Source organism: Centroberyx affinis, unplaced genomic scaffold, assembly GCF_046629955.1.
Source record: "Centroberyx affinis isolate AG114_WGS23_722 - 3 ecotype Tasmania unplaced genomic scaffold, CSIRO-AGI_Caff_v1 ptg001839l_1, whole genome shotgun sequence".
Taxonomy (NCBI): domain Eukaryota; kingdom Metazoa; phylum Chordata; class Actinopteri; order Beryciformes; family Berycidae; genus Centroberyx; species Centroberyx affinis.
In genome coordinates, this window is record NW_027280218.1 from 189,388 (window position 1) to 207,910 (window position 18,523).

General features: G+C 43.6%; 2 protein-coding genes across 10 annotated transcripts; both read left to right on the plus strand.

Annotated features, from left to right (window-relative positions):
• The first annotated feature begins 189 nt into the window (after positions 1–189).
• btr02 (bloodthirsty-related gene family, member 2) lies at positions 190–3,152 on the plus strand. Its single transcript, XM_071529781.1, has 7 exons — positions 190–297; positions 1,275–1,562; positions 1,676–1,753; positions 1,851–2,087; positions 2,198–2,345; positions 2,437–2,463; positions 2,602–3,152. Exons 2-7 carry the CDS (start codon positions 1,293–1,295, stop codon positions 3,144–3,146), a joined length of 1,305 nt encoding a protein of 434 aa, XP_071385882.1. The 5' UTR covers positions 190–297; positions 1,275–1,292; the 3' UTR covers positions 3,147–3,152.
• Positions 3,153–8,806: 5,654 nt separating this feature from the next.
• On the plus strand, positions 8,807–18,387 carry hgs (hepatocyte growth factor-regulated tyrosine kinase substrate). 9 transcript variants are annotated; one of them, XM_071529772.1, is made up of 20 exons: positions 8,807–8,943; positions 10,073–10,157; positions 10,340–10,415; positions 10,581–10,673; positions 11,603–11,726; positions 12,162–12,214; positions 12,310–12,378; positions 12,517–12,641; positions 13,142–13,271; positions 13,770–13,868; positions 13,956–14,051; positions 14,217–14,255; positions 14,352–14,516; positions 14,638–14,851; positions 14,978–15,150; positions 15,249–15,389; positions 15,723–15,900; positions 16,122–16,255; positions 16,387–16,572; positions 16,852–18,387. In XM_071529772.1, exons 1-20 carry the CDS (start codon positions 8,907–8,909, stop codon positions 16,945–16,947), a joined length of 2,313 nt encoding a protein of 770 aa, XP_071385873.1. In that variant the 5' UTR covers positions 8,807–8,906; the 3' UTR covers positions 16,948–18,387. The 9 variants fall into 9 exon arrangements, with proteins under 9 accessions (XP_071385873.1, XP_071385875.1, XP_071385877.1 ...); XM_071529774.1 differs by having other exon boundaries at positions 14,641–14,851; XM_071529776.1 differs by having other exon boundaries at positions 13,142–13,253.
• Positions 18,388–18,523: the final 136 nt, after the last annotated feature.

Genomic DNA, 18,523 nt, shown 5'->3' on the forward strand with positions numbered 1-18,523 from the left:
TTGACAGTACGTCTGTCTGAGAATCTATTTTTGGTTTGCACTGGTTTGGCATCCACATAACAATTACTCAACCTCCAACATTTCCTGGTGTCTTGCTGTTGGTGTGTTCACCTGTAGCTCTGATAACACATAGGGTGGAGTCTTAACTGAGAGAGCCATTGTCTAAAGCACTGCCTCCGTCCCAGACAACACACACCTAAGTACACCTGCGTTTAATCCACTGCAGTGCCTACGAATTATCCTGAAACAGTGAACAGGCTGACCGGATTAGTCTCTGCCCAAGAACAACTGGGATAGGTAAGGCCAAACCTTTCTACAATAGTTAATGATTGTCTTTTGGAAAAAGCTAACCCAATTTATGGCTCTGAAATGAGACTGTGAATAAACTCTGGATGATTCCTTAATTTAAAATGTTTCCCATAACGCTAGAATGCTTTGTTCCCCACATTATACATGAATGTCAGAGTTCAATGGAGTAAAAGTAAAACTGTTGACAAAAGAAAAGTGTCATGTCATGAAAAACAACCTGAAGATTTCAGTAGATGTTGCTTTGTGTTGAGTTTTAGCTCGCTGATGATGCAACAAACAGTTTGTGACTACCTGTTCTACTGCATACTTTCCATCACATCTCAGCTACCGCATTTCTCTTTAAGTCTATCTGTCCTTTGAATAAAGACAAAGAAAAGGAATTCTCTTTAACTCAAACGTCAACAAGAATAAGAACAGTAGCACACTGTGGTATAGTAAATAATCAGAGGTCTAAGTTTTACGGCATAGCGCCCCTGCCACTGCAGTACATAAAGAATGTATAAGTCCTGTCTTTTGAGTAATACTATTACATAATGTAAGGTGGAATGCTGTTCTGACTGCTGAAGCCAGGAACATGATGTCACATTTGTGCTGAGAGTGTGAATCAGATTTATGTATAATTTTTAAGTAGTTGATGTAGTCAGTAGCAAATACCTGTGACTAAACATTAAATATTTGATTTGATATCAAAACATATTTAAAAATATATATATATTTCTCAAAAAAAAGCTTAAAAGGCAGTGAGATTGAAGAATATGTACTCAGTATTTTTTTCTTTAAAATTCACAAAAGAGCCTCAAATGATCTTTTTTTCAAATGATTTCTCTGGGAACTGGATTTCTTCAGATAACTTTCAGTGTTTGTTTACTCTGTGTTATCTAGCGCTTAATGCTAGAGGCCTTGGGCATTTAAAAAAAAAAATCTCTCAACTTTCAATCCTATTTCCTGACGATGGTTTCTTGAAGGCATTGTCTTTCCAGAGTATGGCCTCTACCATCAGCCTCCTCTCCGAGAAGCACTTCTTGTGCTCTCTGTGTCGGGACATCTTCACCAGCCCAGTGACCATCCCATGTGGACACAGCTTCTGCAACGCCTGTCTCTGTCATTACTGGACCCGACACCAGTCCAACTACTGCCCCCGATGTAAGAGAGTATTTGCTACTAAGCCGGACCTCAGCGTCAACCGCATCCTGGCAGATGTCTCAGACAACTACAGGAAGAGTCGACCGCAGAAACCACCTGTTGAGGAAATGGTACTGTGTCCCTTTTGTCATTCTTGCTCCACCATAGATATGATGTGATCCAATCATTTTGAATTAATCTGGTATATTTGTCAGTGCTCATGTATTTCTTACTTCACATACAGGTTGTAGATGCTGAGCAAATGATTCAGGAAAGGCTGCAGAAGATAGAAAGGTTAAAATATTCCCTCGAGCTCCTAAAGGTGCGTCTTTAAAATGGTTAACATAATTCTTTGTTCATTCTTAAAATTGATGTGCATGGATGAATGAATGTTGATAATGATGATGATGTCCAATCAGAACTCTTGTCATAGAGAGGTGCGAGAGAGCCAGAAAGTTTTCTCTGCCCTGGTGAACTCCATGGAGAAAAGTCACAAAGCAGTTGTTGCAGCCATTGAGGAGAGACAGCAAGACGAAGAGAAGAGAGTAGAAACACTGGTGAAAGAACTTGAGCAGGAGATCCAGGACCTGAGGAAGGAGAACGCTGAATCTGATCCTCAGATTCTTCTAAACGATGAACAAAGTGACGATACGTTGGTAAGCACCTGCACCTTCTGCAGACACATGATCATGACTGTAGAGACGCCTTGACGCTATCGCCACCATCACGTTTGAAATGATATGTCCTTCTTGTTTATGTCATGGAGACCACCACTTCGGCCATGTGCCCCTCTGAAATGAAAGACTGGTCCAAGGTTACCATCGAGCCTGACCCTTGTGTCGGGGTCACCAGAAGAGCGCTGTCAGACATGGTGGATAGGATGAATGCAGAGGTCAACAGGCTCTCCAAATCTGGTCAGTAAATGGATTCTTTTACGTATCTCACCATCTTGATCGTTCTACAGCATAAATCAATGACAGTGATTTACCTCTTTCTCCTTGACAGAACTTAAGAGAATAGAGAAACACACAGGTAAGACTTTATCTACATAGAGATGATCTTGGGTCTTTTATTTTCTCTTGAATACGTCCAATACGTCCTCTATATTTTTGTCAAAAACGTCCCTGCTGTTTGACCTGTCACCGGCTTCCTCTCCTCCCTCTGTCTCAGTGGAGGTCAATCTGAGTCCTAAGACGGCCCATCCCTTCCTCTCCGTCTCGGATGACCGAAAACAGGTGAGACACACAGACAAGCTCCAGGAGGTACCGGACAACCCCAAGAGGTTCGACCGCGTGGCAAACATCCTGGCCAGAGAGAGCTTCAGCAGTGGGAGATACTACTGGGAGGTGGAGGTTGGGGAGAAGATCGAGTGGAACCTGGGAGTAGTCAGACAGTCCATAAACAGGAAGGGCAAGTTCACTGTTTGCCCAGCCAACGGCTTCTGGACGTTAAGCCTGAAGTCTGGAGGCCAGTACATTGCGAGCACCTCTCCCGTCACCCCCATTGCTCTAGAGCCAAAACCCAGGAAGGTGGGCACCTTTCTGGATTACACGGAAGGCCGTGTGTCCTTCTACTGTGCGGAAACTGGGGTCCACATTCACACCTTCACAGATACCTTTACTGAGAGGCTCCATCCATTCTTCAGTCCTGGTCGCCTGCATGGCGGGAAAAATGCTGCTGCCCTAATCATCTCCTCTAGCTTTTGTAGCATCTGAACTTCAAGACGTATTAGATCCTACAACCTCCACTATGAATACATTTATTATCCTCTTAATATTATCTTTTCAGTATCAATCCAGAATAGTAATTATGATATTTATGAACAGAATAATTTCTATGACAATACAGACATTTTACATTGTGCTGGTTTTCATTTTCCCTTTCAGAACAGTGAAAAAAGAGGTTGCATAAGGAAAGGTGCAACATAAAAACATAAATCACTGACTCCCCTCACTTGAAAACATCAATGGAACCCATACACAGATTGAGCAGGAAAGAGGAGGGCAGATGAAAAGAGAGACCTCACATCAAGGAACAAGAGAGTAAAAAGTTGCAAAAGAGGGGAGAATGGGTTGTTGGGTCGGATGGATGGTAGGGGTGGCAGGGTGGGACAGAGGTTGACGAGGAGCGGGGAGGGAGGGCACAGCAGAACAGCGGGGCATTGTGCTTGCACACCAGGCACTGGGAGACACACTCGGACACATTCATGTATTCACACACTGACACGGTCGCGCACACAAGCGCGTGCTTCTGCCCACTGCCACACAGACTTGTGCTGGCATCTCGGAGGGCAGCCCTCTCTCCAGTCCAGTCCTGGGTGTCCAAGCTGATCGCCCCTCTCCACTTGAGCTCACCTGCCCACCGAGATAGATCCTCCGCTGCTCTCCAGCCTTCCTGTGGACTCAGCTGAACTCTCAGGGCCGCCGTCCACCTGCTCCTGCCATTCACAACTCACCTGCAGAAGCAAAGGACTGGTAGACTAACACTAGCCTGTGGACCATCTCCAAGGGGAGAAGTGTGAGTCCAGAATACTTCATCTGAGGTAACTATCCTGTTGTCTCTATCTGTATCTTTTGGTCCAACTTGTCAGCAATGACAAACAGCAATTTGACTGAAAAACTAATACTTCACTTCACAGTCAAGCATAAAAATGTGTAGTGGTTAGTTTGATATAATATATTTTTACCGTTTTTCCGCTACTGTATGTTCAGCTGTACCAATATTTAATTCCCCTGTTTAAAGAGTGTTAATCCCAATGTTGAAAGCAAGTGTGTATGATATTACCGAGGGTTCTTGTCCCAGTGTAATGTTTACAAAAACACACTGAAAAGTATACTTCTCCTGGTGGGAAGATCCATCTGTAGCTCCTGGTCTTCCACAGTTAGGATAAGCCAGAGGTTCCCAAAGTGAGGTCTGAGGACCTCCAGGGGCCTTTGAGGGAGTTCCAGGGAGTCAACAGCAAGACGAGGAATAGTTCATAGCTATAATTTCATTCACTAGGAGTTAGCACAATGGGAGAATGAATAGGACTGACTATTCTGGCCAGAGGTCTAATTCTTTCCACTGTACTGTCTGCCCACCTACAGTACAGACTTGCAGTTCTGTACTAAGTCAAATCTAGTAACAATAATCTTCTCAGATGGGAGTCTATGGGATCATATCTTATCAAATGGGGGTCCGTTGGGTAAAGTTTATCCATCTGAGGGTCCTTGTAATGAAAATGTTTGGCAACCTCTGGGATAAGCTATACGATTGATCTGTTGGAGAGATGGTTTGATTCACAGTATTGGTAAAAGATGGACACTGAGAGCTGCGATAAATAGATGACACAGGTCCTCCTGGCCCACTCTACAAGGCTCCATGAAAGCTGCTTGTGTTCAGAGTCTCCTCATGTTTTTCTGAGATAATCCACTCACCCGGCAAGGCGTAGCTCGACACCCACAGCTGTGTCAAAGAAAGCCATTCTCTCTGGTTCTCACTGGAATCCACTAACCATGGGCCTCCCAGCCTGTTTCCAAATATTTATGATAAATATATGCTCTATGAGTCTTTTGATGCTTTACTAATGCTATGCTAACTGTTGTAAGTAGTTATCAAGTAATTAATTGTTTATATTTTTGCTACTATTGTGGCTTGCAGTACTATTTGTGTGTTGGGGGAAAAAATAGTATTTTAATGCATTCTGTTTATTTTGTCTTTATTTCTATTTCAGGACACCTGCCCTTGTCTGCCTCAAGCTGAACTCACCAACCCCCTCACCCAAAGACAGAGGGTCCCATAGTGGAACAAGACATTTCCAGTGGTGTAGACTGTCTTGACCTCGTCACGTCTCTTTCTGGGACTATAGCTGGGCCTTTGTGCCACAAAGAGACACTGATATATAACCAAGACGAACCCAACTGATTCAAACAACACCTTTTGCCATGGCAACCACGGGCATGCAGTTGCTAGGCCTTATCCTGTCCCTCGTGGGCTGGGTGGGTGGGGCATTAGTGTGTGCCATCCCCCTGTGGCGTGTCACCGCCTTCATCGGTAACAACATAGTGACGGCTCAGATCATTTGGGAGGGCCTTTGGATGACTTGCATTGTGCAGAGCACCGGCCAGATCCAGTGTAAGGTGTACGACAGCATGCTGGCCCTGCCCAGCGACATGCAGGCTGCCCGGGGCCTCACGGTGCTCTCTATCCTGATCTGTGGCCTGGCTCTGGCTCTGGGCGTCGTAGGGGTCAAGTGCACCAAGTGCATTGGTGTAAACAGCCTCAAGGCCCGCATTGCTCGCATCTCCGGTGCCCTGTTTGCCATCGCAGGGTTCCTCTACCTGGTGCCCATCTGCTGGACTGCCCACTCCATCATCAGGGATTTCTATGACCCGCATGTGGCAGCTCCACACAAGCGCGAGCTCGGCCCTGCCCTGTACATCGGCTGGGGGGCGTCCGCCTTGCTCCTTATTGGGGGATCTCTGCTCTATGCTGGGTCAAGTCCGCCTGGCATCCCAGGCTCTCCCACCTTCAGCAGTGGAGAAAGCAGTCCCCGCAGGGCACCTGCCTCACAGGTTAAAGGTTACGTCTAAGCGCCCAAAATGTCTGAATACCTACAAGTCCCACAAAACCACCCCAACCAATGACAAACCTATTTTTTCCTTTCTTGACATTCCTTCTTTTAATTATTTGATATGTAATGTTATTTCATTTTGCTTTTTTCTTCGAAAAGCCGCAGGAGGCTATTTTGGGAAATTTGAACTCATTTTGTTATTTCATACCCTCTGTCCTCCGATAACCTTTTTTCTCTGTTTGTCAGTGTAAAATACAATAAAAGTTTTGGTCTTCCAATCCCTCCACTGAAGAACATGGTGTGTGTTCACGCTTTTATAAATAGCAATATGCTTTATCTTAAAAACTTAGATTACTTTCTACAGTATGTTTTTGACTAGTATGGCCTAAAGAGCAGAGGCCTTTGTCTGTTTTGCTCATTTAAGTAAACAATACTACGAGTCCTGCTGATTGGAACAGAACAATAGAACAATGGGGATGTGTGTACGTTTGTGTGTGGTGCCATACTGTTGACAAGTGTGTGTGTGTGTGTGTGTAGTCCTCCATCTCCTATCTCCCATCTCCTATCTCTGCTTCCCGGTACTGGAGGCTGAGAAAAATACAGTATCTTTGTCTCAAGATATCAACAACCAACCTAGTATCTTTATCTTTAGTAACGCAGCAGAGTAAAGTGAACAAGACTCTTAGCAAAACTCAAACCAGATCCTACTTGATTTGAGCATAATAATGGAAGGGAATGTAAAGTTTCCATAACATCACCTAGCTCAAATATCCTAACTGCTGATTCAGTATGATATTAAATGAGAAAAACAAAGCGACATTCAAAATGTTTGTGTTTGCATGTGTGTGTGTGTGTGTGTGTGTGTGTGTGCGTGTGTGTGCCTATCTGTGTCTTTGTCTGTGTGTTTGTGTGTGTGTGTGTGTGTGTGTGTGCAAGCATGTAATGTGGGATGTTACAAGCCTCAGTATGAAAGCATATCTTTATTCATGAGACATTGTGCAGATCCCTCAGATTCTCTGACTCCATTACTTTGACTTAAATGGCCTTCCATAGAGCCTTGGTCTTATAAAAACCACTCCTGTGAATTAATGTGAACTATCAAGAGCCTTGGGTTTCAGGTACATGTGGACCTGGTGTTGTGAATGTCCAAGTTAAATTTCTTAAATTGCACACATCAGAAACTATTTACTGCTGCCTGCTTTCCATCTGCTGTAAACAGTAAATTGGACCATAATGGTGAGAGCATACTTGGCTCCCTCCCTTTCTTCACTGTCTATCCGTAACAGCTGAGGACAGAGCAACACAATGCCACTTTACAGAGCATTACAGCAGCACAGTAACAATGGACAACAGTGTTGCAAGTGCCAGGTAGTGACTCATATATATGACCTAAGTAGGCCTATATCAATGTTGGTAGTAGAGTAATGCCATGAATACAGTCAGGCAGTTTGTGATGTTTCATTGTATAATTGTAATGAGGAATATATAGAGCAAGACAAGTACACTGTTTAGGTGATAAGCAGCAGCTTTAAATAAATAGGGTTAATGTACTAACGATATACCATGAGCCTAATAGCAATTAATCATTCATCATTAATCAATCATTAACAGATTATTATTTCTTGTATGCAGGTGTAACAATGAAAATACTGCATACCGATGCATAATACTGATGCATACTGATGCACAAAATCTTTCACAACAAAGCTATCTTCAGCAGCGAATAGGAAGTTATTATTTGTGTGATACCTTATCGATTCCCACAGGTAAAGTCTCTTCTCTCTTCACCATGCTGCCATGCTGGACCGAATGGGAGTCACAAGACATTTTAAAGGTGGGAAACCAAAGTGATTTACTGATTTCAAACTGCACAGCTCACCAAAGCTGGCAATTAAGGAACATTTCTGTATTGTAAGAATACAGGGGATATTTTTTCCTCCAGTCAAAAAGAAACTTTATCAGGTGGAAATATACAAACATATATACAAAAAAATATTAGGTGATGACTTTTGATTTTGCCGCCTAATATTTTACATAAATTACCTAATACATTGGAGATTTAGAGAGTAGCCGATATCAAAAAACCTCTGTACATTGCAAACTATAATGTTTGAGAGGTAGCATGTGAAACTGGGTGGCTACAGGCAAAGTTAAAAATCACTCTGAGAAAACTCGCAATTTAAGATTTCTTGCTTCAAAGACAAGGTGGCATAACTCTACCTTTATTGGCTAAATTACGTATAGTGCACTTGCTGATACATATTTTGTTACTTTCATTAAACTATGGACATTATAGAAGCAAATGATCAGAAATTTAAAAAAGAAGAAAAAAATCATCAGAATTGTCATTTAGAATAGTGATTCCCAAAGTACAACCAGGAACTAGAAACGGTTTAACGGTTCCAGGAGGTCCCTCACAAGATGAAGAATAGTTTTCATCTATTCTCTAGAAATTTACACATTGACAGAATATACCAACTGACTATTCTGATCACAGATTTCACTTCTCGCTCTTATCCCACCTACAATTATGGAATTCTGGAATAAATCCGATTTAAGAACGAAACCCTCCCTGATAGGGTCCCACTCGCGGGGATAAACCTTTCGCACAACTGAGGGTCCATCCATGGCTTAAGAGGTTTGGGCAGCCATGATTTGGTGCCCGTCTCAAAACTCTTTTATGATCACTGCCAAGTCACTTCTCAGTCAAGTCATCATTCGCTAGAGGGGGCCAAACCGCTATAACTGTGTCTGGCTGTTTCCATAGCGGAAGTGGGAAGCAGGAAGCAGGAAGAGCTGTACAGCTGTGGCTCTGAAGCTAGGTGGCTAACGGAGATATCGAGCTAACCTCAGCGGTGAAAATAACAGGCTCGGTTGGCCAAATAACACGCCTCGTCAGCCAGTTGGACACTTTGAATCTAATATGGGGAAAGGTGGAGGTACATTTGAGAGGCTTCTGGGTAAGAAACAAGTATATTCGACGGCTTAATAGTTTATTCATTATCGGTCAAAGTGCGATGTTTTTCAACGTATTGTTTTGACAGACGCTTGGGCTGTGGCTCTCAGGCCAGCTAATTTTAGCATGCTAGCCTGTTTGCTACCTTTGTTTGGAGGCCCAAGTTAGCTAACTAAATGTATCAAACTGATTGAGTAGCGGATGTAGGATTGTTTGCCCTTATTTTTATGTCTTTGTCCTTATGTTATCGTTGTGGTATTAGGTGTAGCCAGTATAAACTTGCCTTAAAACTCTGTTGTTCTAGCTGGGCAGACAGTGAGTTTACGTTAGTTCACACCAACAGTAGCACTAATATGACATGGTTGTGTTATCCAAGAAAACCAGGCAGCTGAGGACAACGTTATTATTAGGGTTAGCAAGACACTGAGTTTTAAGCGCTGTGTTTTGTTTTTCAGCCGGTTTCCTAAAACTGGCTAGTTAACTATTAACATGTTGATTAACTGCTCGACGGATCTGGTAATTCCTGATGTTATCTGCAAACATTCGTGTGAGATCAGCGTACACTGGGCAGTAAATCTCTGACAAAGTTGTAGTTAGCAAAGCTAAGTGGCTAGCTAACCCTAGTTAATAATAAACATCATCCCAGGGGCGTCTCTCCTCTCAACCAGAAAAAAGATCAAGTAGTAATCGAAACTGTGTCCTCCCCTGGGCCTAGGTGGTTTCTTAAATGACTCAATTACTAAAAACGATTTTAATTCAAACTACTGTCTGCATATTTAGAAAGAACCTGGATCCACTCAAGTCATTTCTCAGTCATAGCGAGGACAACTGTCTGTTGTTATGATATGGTAAAAAATAAAATTATTAGTTTGAGGGAAAGTGACTGTCTAGTTGTTATGGGAAATTAAAAGAACCCTGGCCTACACTAAGAGAAAGACACAGACCTAAGCTAAATATACATCACATTAGGCCCAGGCCAACATGCTTTTCATAAAGCTAGTCACACAAGTCTAGGCCTATAATTAGACCAGGAGGTAGGATCTCTATTGTGCTGTAGTAGCTTTCAGTGGATATTGGATGGATGTTGTTATAGACTTAAGCTTTAAGATGCTGTTTTCCCTCAACTACTGCAGATAAAGCCACCAGTCAGCTGCTGCTGGAAACAGACTGGGAATCCATTCTGCAGATCTGTGATCTCATTCGACAAGGAGACACACAGTGAGTGATCCTGCCCACTTCTCTACATCCATGTCCCTAGCTGTTGAGCTTGAAAATAACCCTAAACATTAAAAAAAATGTTGTAATAAATACAATTGTTTGAGTATGACCATCTAGGCCTACATCCCACTGAATTTATCACCTGGACTCTCTCAGACCAATGTTTCTTTCTGTCCTTACAGAGCTAAATATGCAATTGGTGCCATTAAGAAGAAGTTGAATGACAAAAATCCACATGTGGCCCTCTATGCGCTTGAGGTAGCATATTTGATGATCTGCTTATTTTTCTGTTTTGTTTCTGCTCCAAAAATGTGCTGTTTTGTCACAATACCATTAACCTCTTATTGGGAGCAGGCTACTATCAGCCTGTACGATGTATATCATGATAGGTGTAATAGAAACTAATGTGCCATCACCCTCCAGGTCCTGGAGTCAGTAGTGAAGAACTGTGGCCAGACAGTCCATGATGAGGTGGCCAGTAAACAAACCATGGAGGAACTGAAGGATCTGCTTAAGGTGACCTTCGTTTTGTTCGTCTCTGTACCATCCACTCCCTACTCCCTACAACATCCGATGATGATAATAATAATAATAAATAATAATAACTTTATTTATATAGCACTTATAAAAACAGAGTTACAATGTGCTTCACGGCAGTAAAAGAAAAGTAATAATAGTAAGAGGAAGGATACAAGACAAAGAAAAATGCATAATACAAATACATGCAAAAACAGTTAAGTAAGAGCAGATCTAAAAAAAAAAAAAGGAGTGTTTATAAGTACATAAGCATATATAAGCTGTAATGTCCTCATCCCATTCAGTTCCCAAGTTTAGTTACTATTATCCGGTTCTTCCAAAGTCCCAACCACAAATTTGCCTAGGTTTTGACCAGTGGTAAAGTCACCAGTGTCCTTTCAGTACAGACATTCAGCTAATAGCATTCCCCGCCTATTGGATACAATATTTGCAACCTCTGACACGTAGACATCAGCTTCCTTGAGAACACTGTGTTCTATTACTGTTGTCCGTGTCGTATGTGTTTTGATTTGTATGACCGTATTTTGGCTGCAAACCTCATCACCTTTCCTGCTCTCCTTCTCTTGACTCAATAATGACTTACTGCTGCTGTCAGGCAGCTGGCTGCATTACAGTATGACCTAGCAATATTTGATTGGATCCTCACTTCATCATGTGACACAGGCTCATGCAGCTGTTGCTGGTTCTGACTTCCTGGTGACGTCATTGCCTTGTCACATGCTGTTTTTTCTTTTGGTCAGACCAGAGCTAGGGACTTCCCACCTCAGTTCTTCTCACTAAAACAAATGCTGTATGATTCTGCTATTTCAGCCTCATGTTGGGTCAGAAATGTACACATAAAAGAAGGACTTGACCATTTAGGTGTAAAGATACAGTGTATTCATTGTGGTGTACTCAATTACCCCCAGAAGCAGACGGAGCCAAATGTCAGAAATAAGATCTTGTACCTGATCCAAGCCTGGGCCCACGCCTTCCGCAATGAGCCCAAGTACAAGGTGGTCCAAGACACATACCAGATCATGAAGGTGGAAGGTAAGAGGATTTTTGGAAAAAGATACAGAATTATGTACATTTGTTTGTTCTTCAACAGTCTATTGTTTACTGTCAAGCTAGCCTGTACTGAAAATCTAGGGATTTTTGAAGGGATAATGACCCAGTTACACTTTTCCTGGCTCTGTTTGTCCCAAGTGTTAATTTAAGGCAACCAAATCAAGACTTTGAATATTGAAATAAGCTTATTCACAGAAAATATTCAAATTCCAACATGGAAACAATGAGATCCTAGACATGTCACTGTGCATTGTTGAAATGGTGTGTAAATCAAAAAACACATACTGTAAACCTGTGCTTTATGTTACACAATCATTACACATTACATATTATATATTACATATTACCTACTGTTCATTAATTGTTTCACTACTAGCGTATTTTCAATGTCTGCTTTTTCCTTTTCTTTCCTCACAGGTCATGTGTTTCCGGAGTTTAAGGAGAGTGATGCAATGTTTGCAGCTGAGAGAGTAAGTTTTTTTTCTTGCATCACTGAAGTTGGGTTAGGTTTATTAATTGGGTAATGTCTATAGTGAGATATGTCATTTCGCTGTGCCTTATCCAGGCGCCAGACTGGGTTGATGCTGAGGAGTGCCACCGGTGCAGAGTTCAGTTTGGGGTTATGACAAGAAAGGTAGGCTGGGCTTTCCTCGAACTGGGCCACGAGGAGACAATTTATGGTTTCCTTTATTGAGTAACACAGTTTATGGATTGTCGGTCTTTTTTTAGTGCATGTGTAGTTGACCTCGTTTTCTTTTCTTTGCTTTTCCAGCACCATTGCCGAGCCTGTGGCCAGATTTTCTGTGGCAAGTGCTCGTCTAAGTACTCCACCATCCCGAAGTTTGGCATTGAGAAGGAAGTGCGTGTCTGCGAGCCCTGCTTTGAGCTCCTAAACAAGTGAGTGCCCAGACCTGAAAATGGAACAGCCAGAACTAGCTTGAATTCCAGTCTGTAAGTGTAAAAGTATGTTAGTTTTGGATAGTACATCTGTCCCCTGCAACATGAGCTAGACGTCTACTCTCATATGCCTCAGTATCATATTTCTGGGAATGTAATTATACTCTTGCTTGTCACTTAAATACTTCACCCTGCTCAAAACTGTTATGTCGAGCCTCAGTATGCATTGGTTTTAGGCTGTTAGCGTCTATGCTTGATGACTGTAAGCATCCATCACTGTTTGCATTAGAGCTAATGATTTCATGCATTGCCTTGTCAAAACTTATGTCACTCTGTGCCTGATGATGTTTGTATTGCTCACCCTTATTCACGCTTTGTACCTGAATTTGTATGGATGCATTGCTTGTTTTTTTTGTAGCGTTGTTGATGTTTCAAACAGCTTTTGCTCCTCTGCTGATTCACCAGATTGTTTGTCCTCCCTGATCCCTTTTCCTCACCAGCCACCCCTCCCTCTCTCCTCCACCTAGGAAAGCAGAAGGGAAAGCCCCGTCCGCAGGCCCCGCCGAGCTGCCTCCAGAGTACCTGACCAGCCCTCTGTCCCAGCAGTCTCAGGTAGTGGTCCACGAATCAGTAAGCAGAACTATGGCTACTCACTTTTATGTACTTAGAACCTCTGTCATATGACCTGTTGTGATATTTGTGGTTGTAAACAATAATCTTCAGTTATAGCCAAGTGTAATATATGGCCTAGTTGACGGTCATATTACTTGATCACTATTAGCATATTAGAAGTATTAATTTTGTCATTTTGAAAAGTAGTAATTTTGAAACTGAAAAGGTGTATGAACCCTACTATTGGTAACCATTCTTGATGCAGATTGATTGTGAATTGTTAAGGCTCATGGTTGAAAGAAATGTGTTGAGGAATGCAGTCTGATCTTAAGATTCCTCATTAGGAAAACACACTTGATTGTGTGTGCTTTCATGATCCTGTTGACTTTGCCCTGTTCTATATTGGAAGATCATTTGTATCCTTCACCACTGCCCTGCTTACCCATCTGTGCGGGTTTTCCCACTGTGGTCCCTTTTCCCTCCCTGGATCTTACCATTGCGCCCCTGTCCCACCAGATGCCCCCGAAAAGAGATGAGGCTGCGCTGCAGGAGGAGGAGGAGCTACAGCTGGCCATTGCCCTATCCCAAAGCGAGGCTGAGGAGAAGGAGAGGATGGTGGGTTGCACAGCTGAAAATTATCTTTGTTTTTTTACAACTTATGTATATGGAGAAACTGATGCATGGGTGTGTCTGTATTTACAGAGGCAGAAGAACTCATACTCTGTGTATCCCAAAGCTGAGCCGACCCCAGTGACTTCCTCAGCACCACCTGTCAGCACCCTCTACTCTTCCCCCGTGGTAAGACCTCTCATGGTCCCGTTCCCTCTGGAGAACTAAATTAATTACACTGCCAGACCTGTGTGTTTTCCATAATTCAAAGGTTATGTCATTATTTAGCAGTTAATTGAAATATGTTATTGATGATATTATTATTGAGCAATATGTACTGTATACTCTCCCCAGAACTCTTCTGCTCCATCAGCTGAAGATGTGGACCCAGAGGTACATGTCATACCATGCGCTTCTTACATGTCTGCATTATTGTAGTCTAATGGAAATGCTACAGCATACTAATATGAATGTGTTACCTCATTCCAGCTGGCCCGTTACCTGAACAGAACATACTGGGAGAAGAAACAGGAAGAGGCTCGCAAGAGTCCCACCCCTTCTGCCCCTGCCCCTGTGCCATTGGCTGAGCCCCTGCCGCCAATCAGTCAGCCAGTGGAAACTCATGTCCCTGTCCAGCCAGTCAGCATAGTGGAGGTATGTTGAATCTGTGTACTAAAGGCACAAATATGGTATTTTGTCTAACTAGCTGAACTGGAGTGGGCAAAACCACAAATGACACTCCACACTTTGCTTCCCTCTTGTCCCCCCCTTCCAGCAGCAGTACCAGAACGGGGAGTCGGAGGAGAACCATGAGCAGTTCCTGAAGGCTCTGCAGAACGCTGTCACAACCTTCCTCAACCGCATGAAGAGCAACCACATGCGTGGGCGCAGCATCACCAATGACAGTGCCGTGCTCTCCCTCTTCCAGTCCATCAACAACATGCATCCACAGCTGCTGGACATCCTCAACCAGCTGGATGAGAAGAGATGTGAGTGTTAGCTGTGTGTGTGTGTGTGTGTGTGTGTGTGTGTGTGTGTGTGTGTGTTTACTCGCGCATGTCTGTCTCCCTGTGTGTCCAGTCTCTGAACTGTCATGCCCTATGTGTTGTTGGCAGTGTACTATGAGGGGCTGCAGGACAAGCTGGCTCAGGTGCGCGATGCTCGGGCGGCCCTCAACGCCCTTCGGGACGAGCACAGAGAGAAGCTGCGCCGTGCCGCAGAAGAAGCGGAGAGACAGAGGCAGATCCAGCTGGCACAAAAACTGGAGATCATGAGGCAGAAGAAACAGGTAGTGACACAAAGCCCTCCAATGAGAATGCAGATATTGATACATTGTGTGTTGCCAGAGTGACTGATGGAGTGTTTGTTTTGTGTTTTGTATTTCAGGAGTACCTGGAGATGCAAAGGCAGCTGGCCATTCAGCGCCTCCAGGAGCAGGAGAAGGAGAGGCAGATGCGTCTGGAGCAGCAGAAACACACAATCCAGATGAGGGCCCAAATGCCTGCTTTCCCTATGCCCTACGCCCAGGTACGCACTGAATACTTTCTCCTGCCACTCTCATCATTCTGCTGATCGGACCAGCTGCAGTGTTACTGCATGTTCCACCATCAGCTGTCAGTCTAGCTGATTTCACTGAATTGCACACCTTTAATCAGAGAGAGGAACTTCTCAGTTAAATCACCTGGTGTAGTGAATGATTGAAATAAAAACGTGCAGACTCTTGGGCCTCAATGGTACATGGTTGAGAACCATTGATCTACAGCATTGATTGAGAGCTTTGTGATTCCAATCAGCAAATTAGAATGGAGTCTTTTCTAATCAACGCTTGATAATGTATTTGCTGTATGTGCTGTGGTGCAGATGCAGTCCTTGCCTCCCAACGTGACAGGAGGGGTGGTGTACCAGCCTGGTGCTCCACCCAGCTACCCAGGCACCTTCAGCCCTGCTGGCTCCGTGGAGGGCTCGCCTATGCACAACGTCTATATGAACCCGCCAGGGCAGACTGCACCTGGGCAATACCAGGCCATGCCCGCCACAGGTGAGGAGGCCAACAAGGGAGTAAATGGGAAGATAAACTGGAAAGTTGGACAGAAAGTTTGAAATACTCGTAATTGCCTCAGAGCTGGAAAAAATACTGTTATTTGTATATATTATATTCAGTCATGAAACCACACATTTGTCCTGATAATGGGATATTTTCATTCATGTGTCTTCCCATGTGTGACTGTTTGTCCTTCTGTTTGTCCTTCCTTCCTCTAGATCCCAATATGGTTAATGCGTACATGTACCAGGCTGCAGGCACCAATGGGCAGCCTCCCCCTCCCGGCCAGGCCCCTCCCACCACTAGTCCAGCCTACTCCAACTACCAGCCCACGCCCACACAGGGCTACCAGGTGCGATCGGCTGGCCATGCAGCCCACTGTCACTTTCTGTTCACTACTTGTGTCTGTAGGTAGAACTGCTAGAGTATTAAAATGACAAAGGAAAGCAATATCCAAATTCCTTTTGTGTTTATTCTGTGCAGAATGTTGTCTCCCAGGCCCCCCAGAGTATGCCCCCCATGTCCCAGGCAGCCCCCACCAACGGTATGGGCTACATGGGCTACCAGCCATACAGCATGCAGAACATGATGTCAGCATTGCCAGGACAGGACCCCAATATGCCCCCTCAACAGCCCTACATGCCAGGCCAGCAGCCCATGTACCAGCAGGTCAGTCACTTACTCTCTTTTTCTCCCCTTTTCCAGTAATAGGCAGTAAGAAAGCCTTTTTAAAGTAGGATGCTAATGAGGACCTTCTTTTACTTTAAGCCATATTCACAATGAAAGGTGCAATGTTAAAACAGCTAAGCTGTTTGCTAGACTGATCAATGAAGTTCCACTTACTTTCATCATTACTATCCTTATCTTTGCCTTCCACTGCATGCAGGTTATGCTCATCTCGATCCTCACTAATCTTCCTGTTTTTACCTGTGCATTCCTCTGCGGCAGATGGCTCCCCCTGGCGGCCCGCAGCAGCAGGCTCAGCAGCAGCCCCCTCAGGCCGTCCCGGGCAGCGCAGAGGCACAGCTCATCTCCTTCGACTGAACGCTCGCACGCTGCAGGGTCTTAACACACTACACCCTCTCCCTCTCTCCTTCTCTGGTCTCTCCCCCTCTCTCCCTCCCTGGACTCTTGAGGATCCCCTCTGGAAACACACATGGTTCCCACCCTCCTCCTCGCTGTGATGTTGTGGCAATGTGAAAATATTGTGATGATGTTGCAGAACTGTTGCCCTCCTTGCCAGCCCCTTTTTTCCCACCGAAGGAGAGCATGTGAACGGGGAATCAGGCGGGCGGGGGAGGGCACCATAACCCAAACCCTCTCAACTCTCTTCCTCCCTCTTTCCATCTTGATCCTCTGATATGTATGTAGTATTTCCTTATTAAACAAATTACTGAAGCTCAAAAAACATAGTCCGTGGTATTAGAGTAAAAAATGAGTAAGAAAATATGACACGAATTGAGGAGAAAAAAAAGACAAGACGTAACCATCCTTTGTCTCATATTTTTCTAAAGCAAAATTTGCATGTGTTTAAATTGTAATTATTTTCTGGAATGGACGTGAGTATTGCGACTCATCCTGAGACTTTTGGCGGTGATTGAGCGACATCTGTATGTGCTTTGTGTAAGAGACTGTGGGTGTGTGGATAAAGAGTGTCGTCTGGGGAGAGGAGGCACAGTCAAAACGCCTGACATAGAACGCACTAACCCACATCTCCATCAGGTTCACAATTTGACATTCCAACTGTAGTTCTCTATTCCGCCCCCTCACACAGACACACACACACACACACACACACACACACAGACACATACGCAAAGTAGGGTCATTCGCTTTTGGCATTTCTTTGTTGTGCACTGCTTGGAATATTGGGTGTCTCTGTGTAGGTTTTGAGCTGATAAAACAGGTGGCAGGGATTGTTCATTTTGGGAGGGGTGTTACAAAAGTAGCTGGACGGTCATTTAATCCTCACTAAATATACTTAAATAGGATATACTGTAGATTATTGAAGTAAAACAACTAGTGACATTATACAGATACTAAAGCCACAATCCACTACACCCAGCAACTCTAATGGCATCCTGCGTCTCTTTATTGAAATGACTTGCATCGCCTAAAATAAAGTACTTTATCATGACAAGACATAAATCAACTGATAGCAAGTGTAGGGCCTTTACCTAAAATTACCTGCAGGTGTCCAGTCCTCAGTGCATTTGGTAGTTACTGTGTCATAGATGAGGTTCTCTACGGAGTAAGTACAGGTGGATGCTCTTTCCGAAAGTGTGCCGGACTCTCTTTAGAAACGTGAAAATGCTTGGCAGAACGAACATGATGTGCCGCATGTTATGTAACATACACCCAATCAGTGACTTCTGTAACCCTTAAATTGCCATCTGTGAACTTCTTTATTCCATCATACTGATCTGTCTGACTTTAAAGTAATTTTAAGATTATATTTAATAAATATCTGGTTCTTATTGTCCACTTGCTTAATCCTGTTTTGTTTTTTTCCCCCATACCCTTCCTTGTAAATAAAGAGGTGTACGGTATAATTACAACCTTTATTCATGTGACTACAATGTGTTTACATCATCAGTTCACATTTATACACGTTTCTATA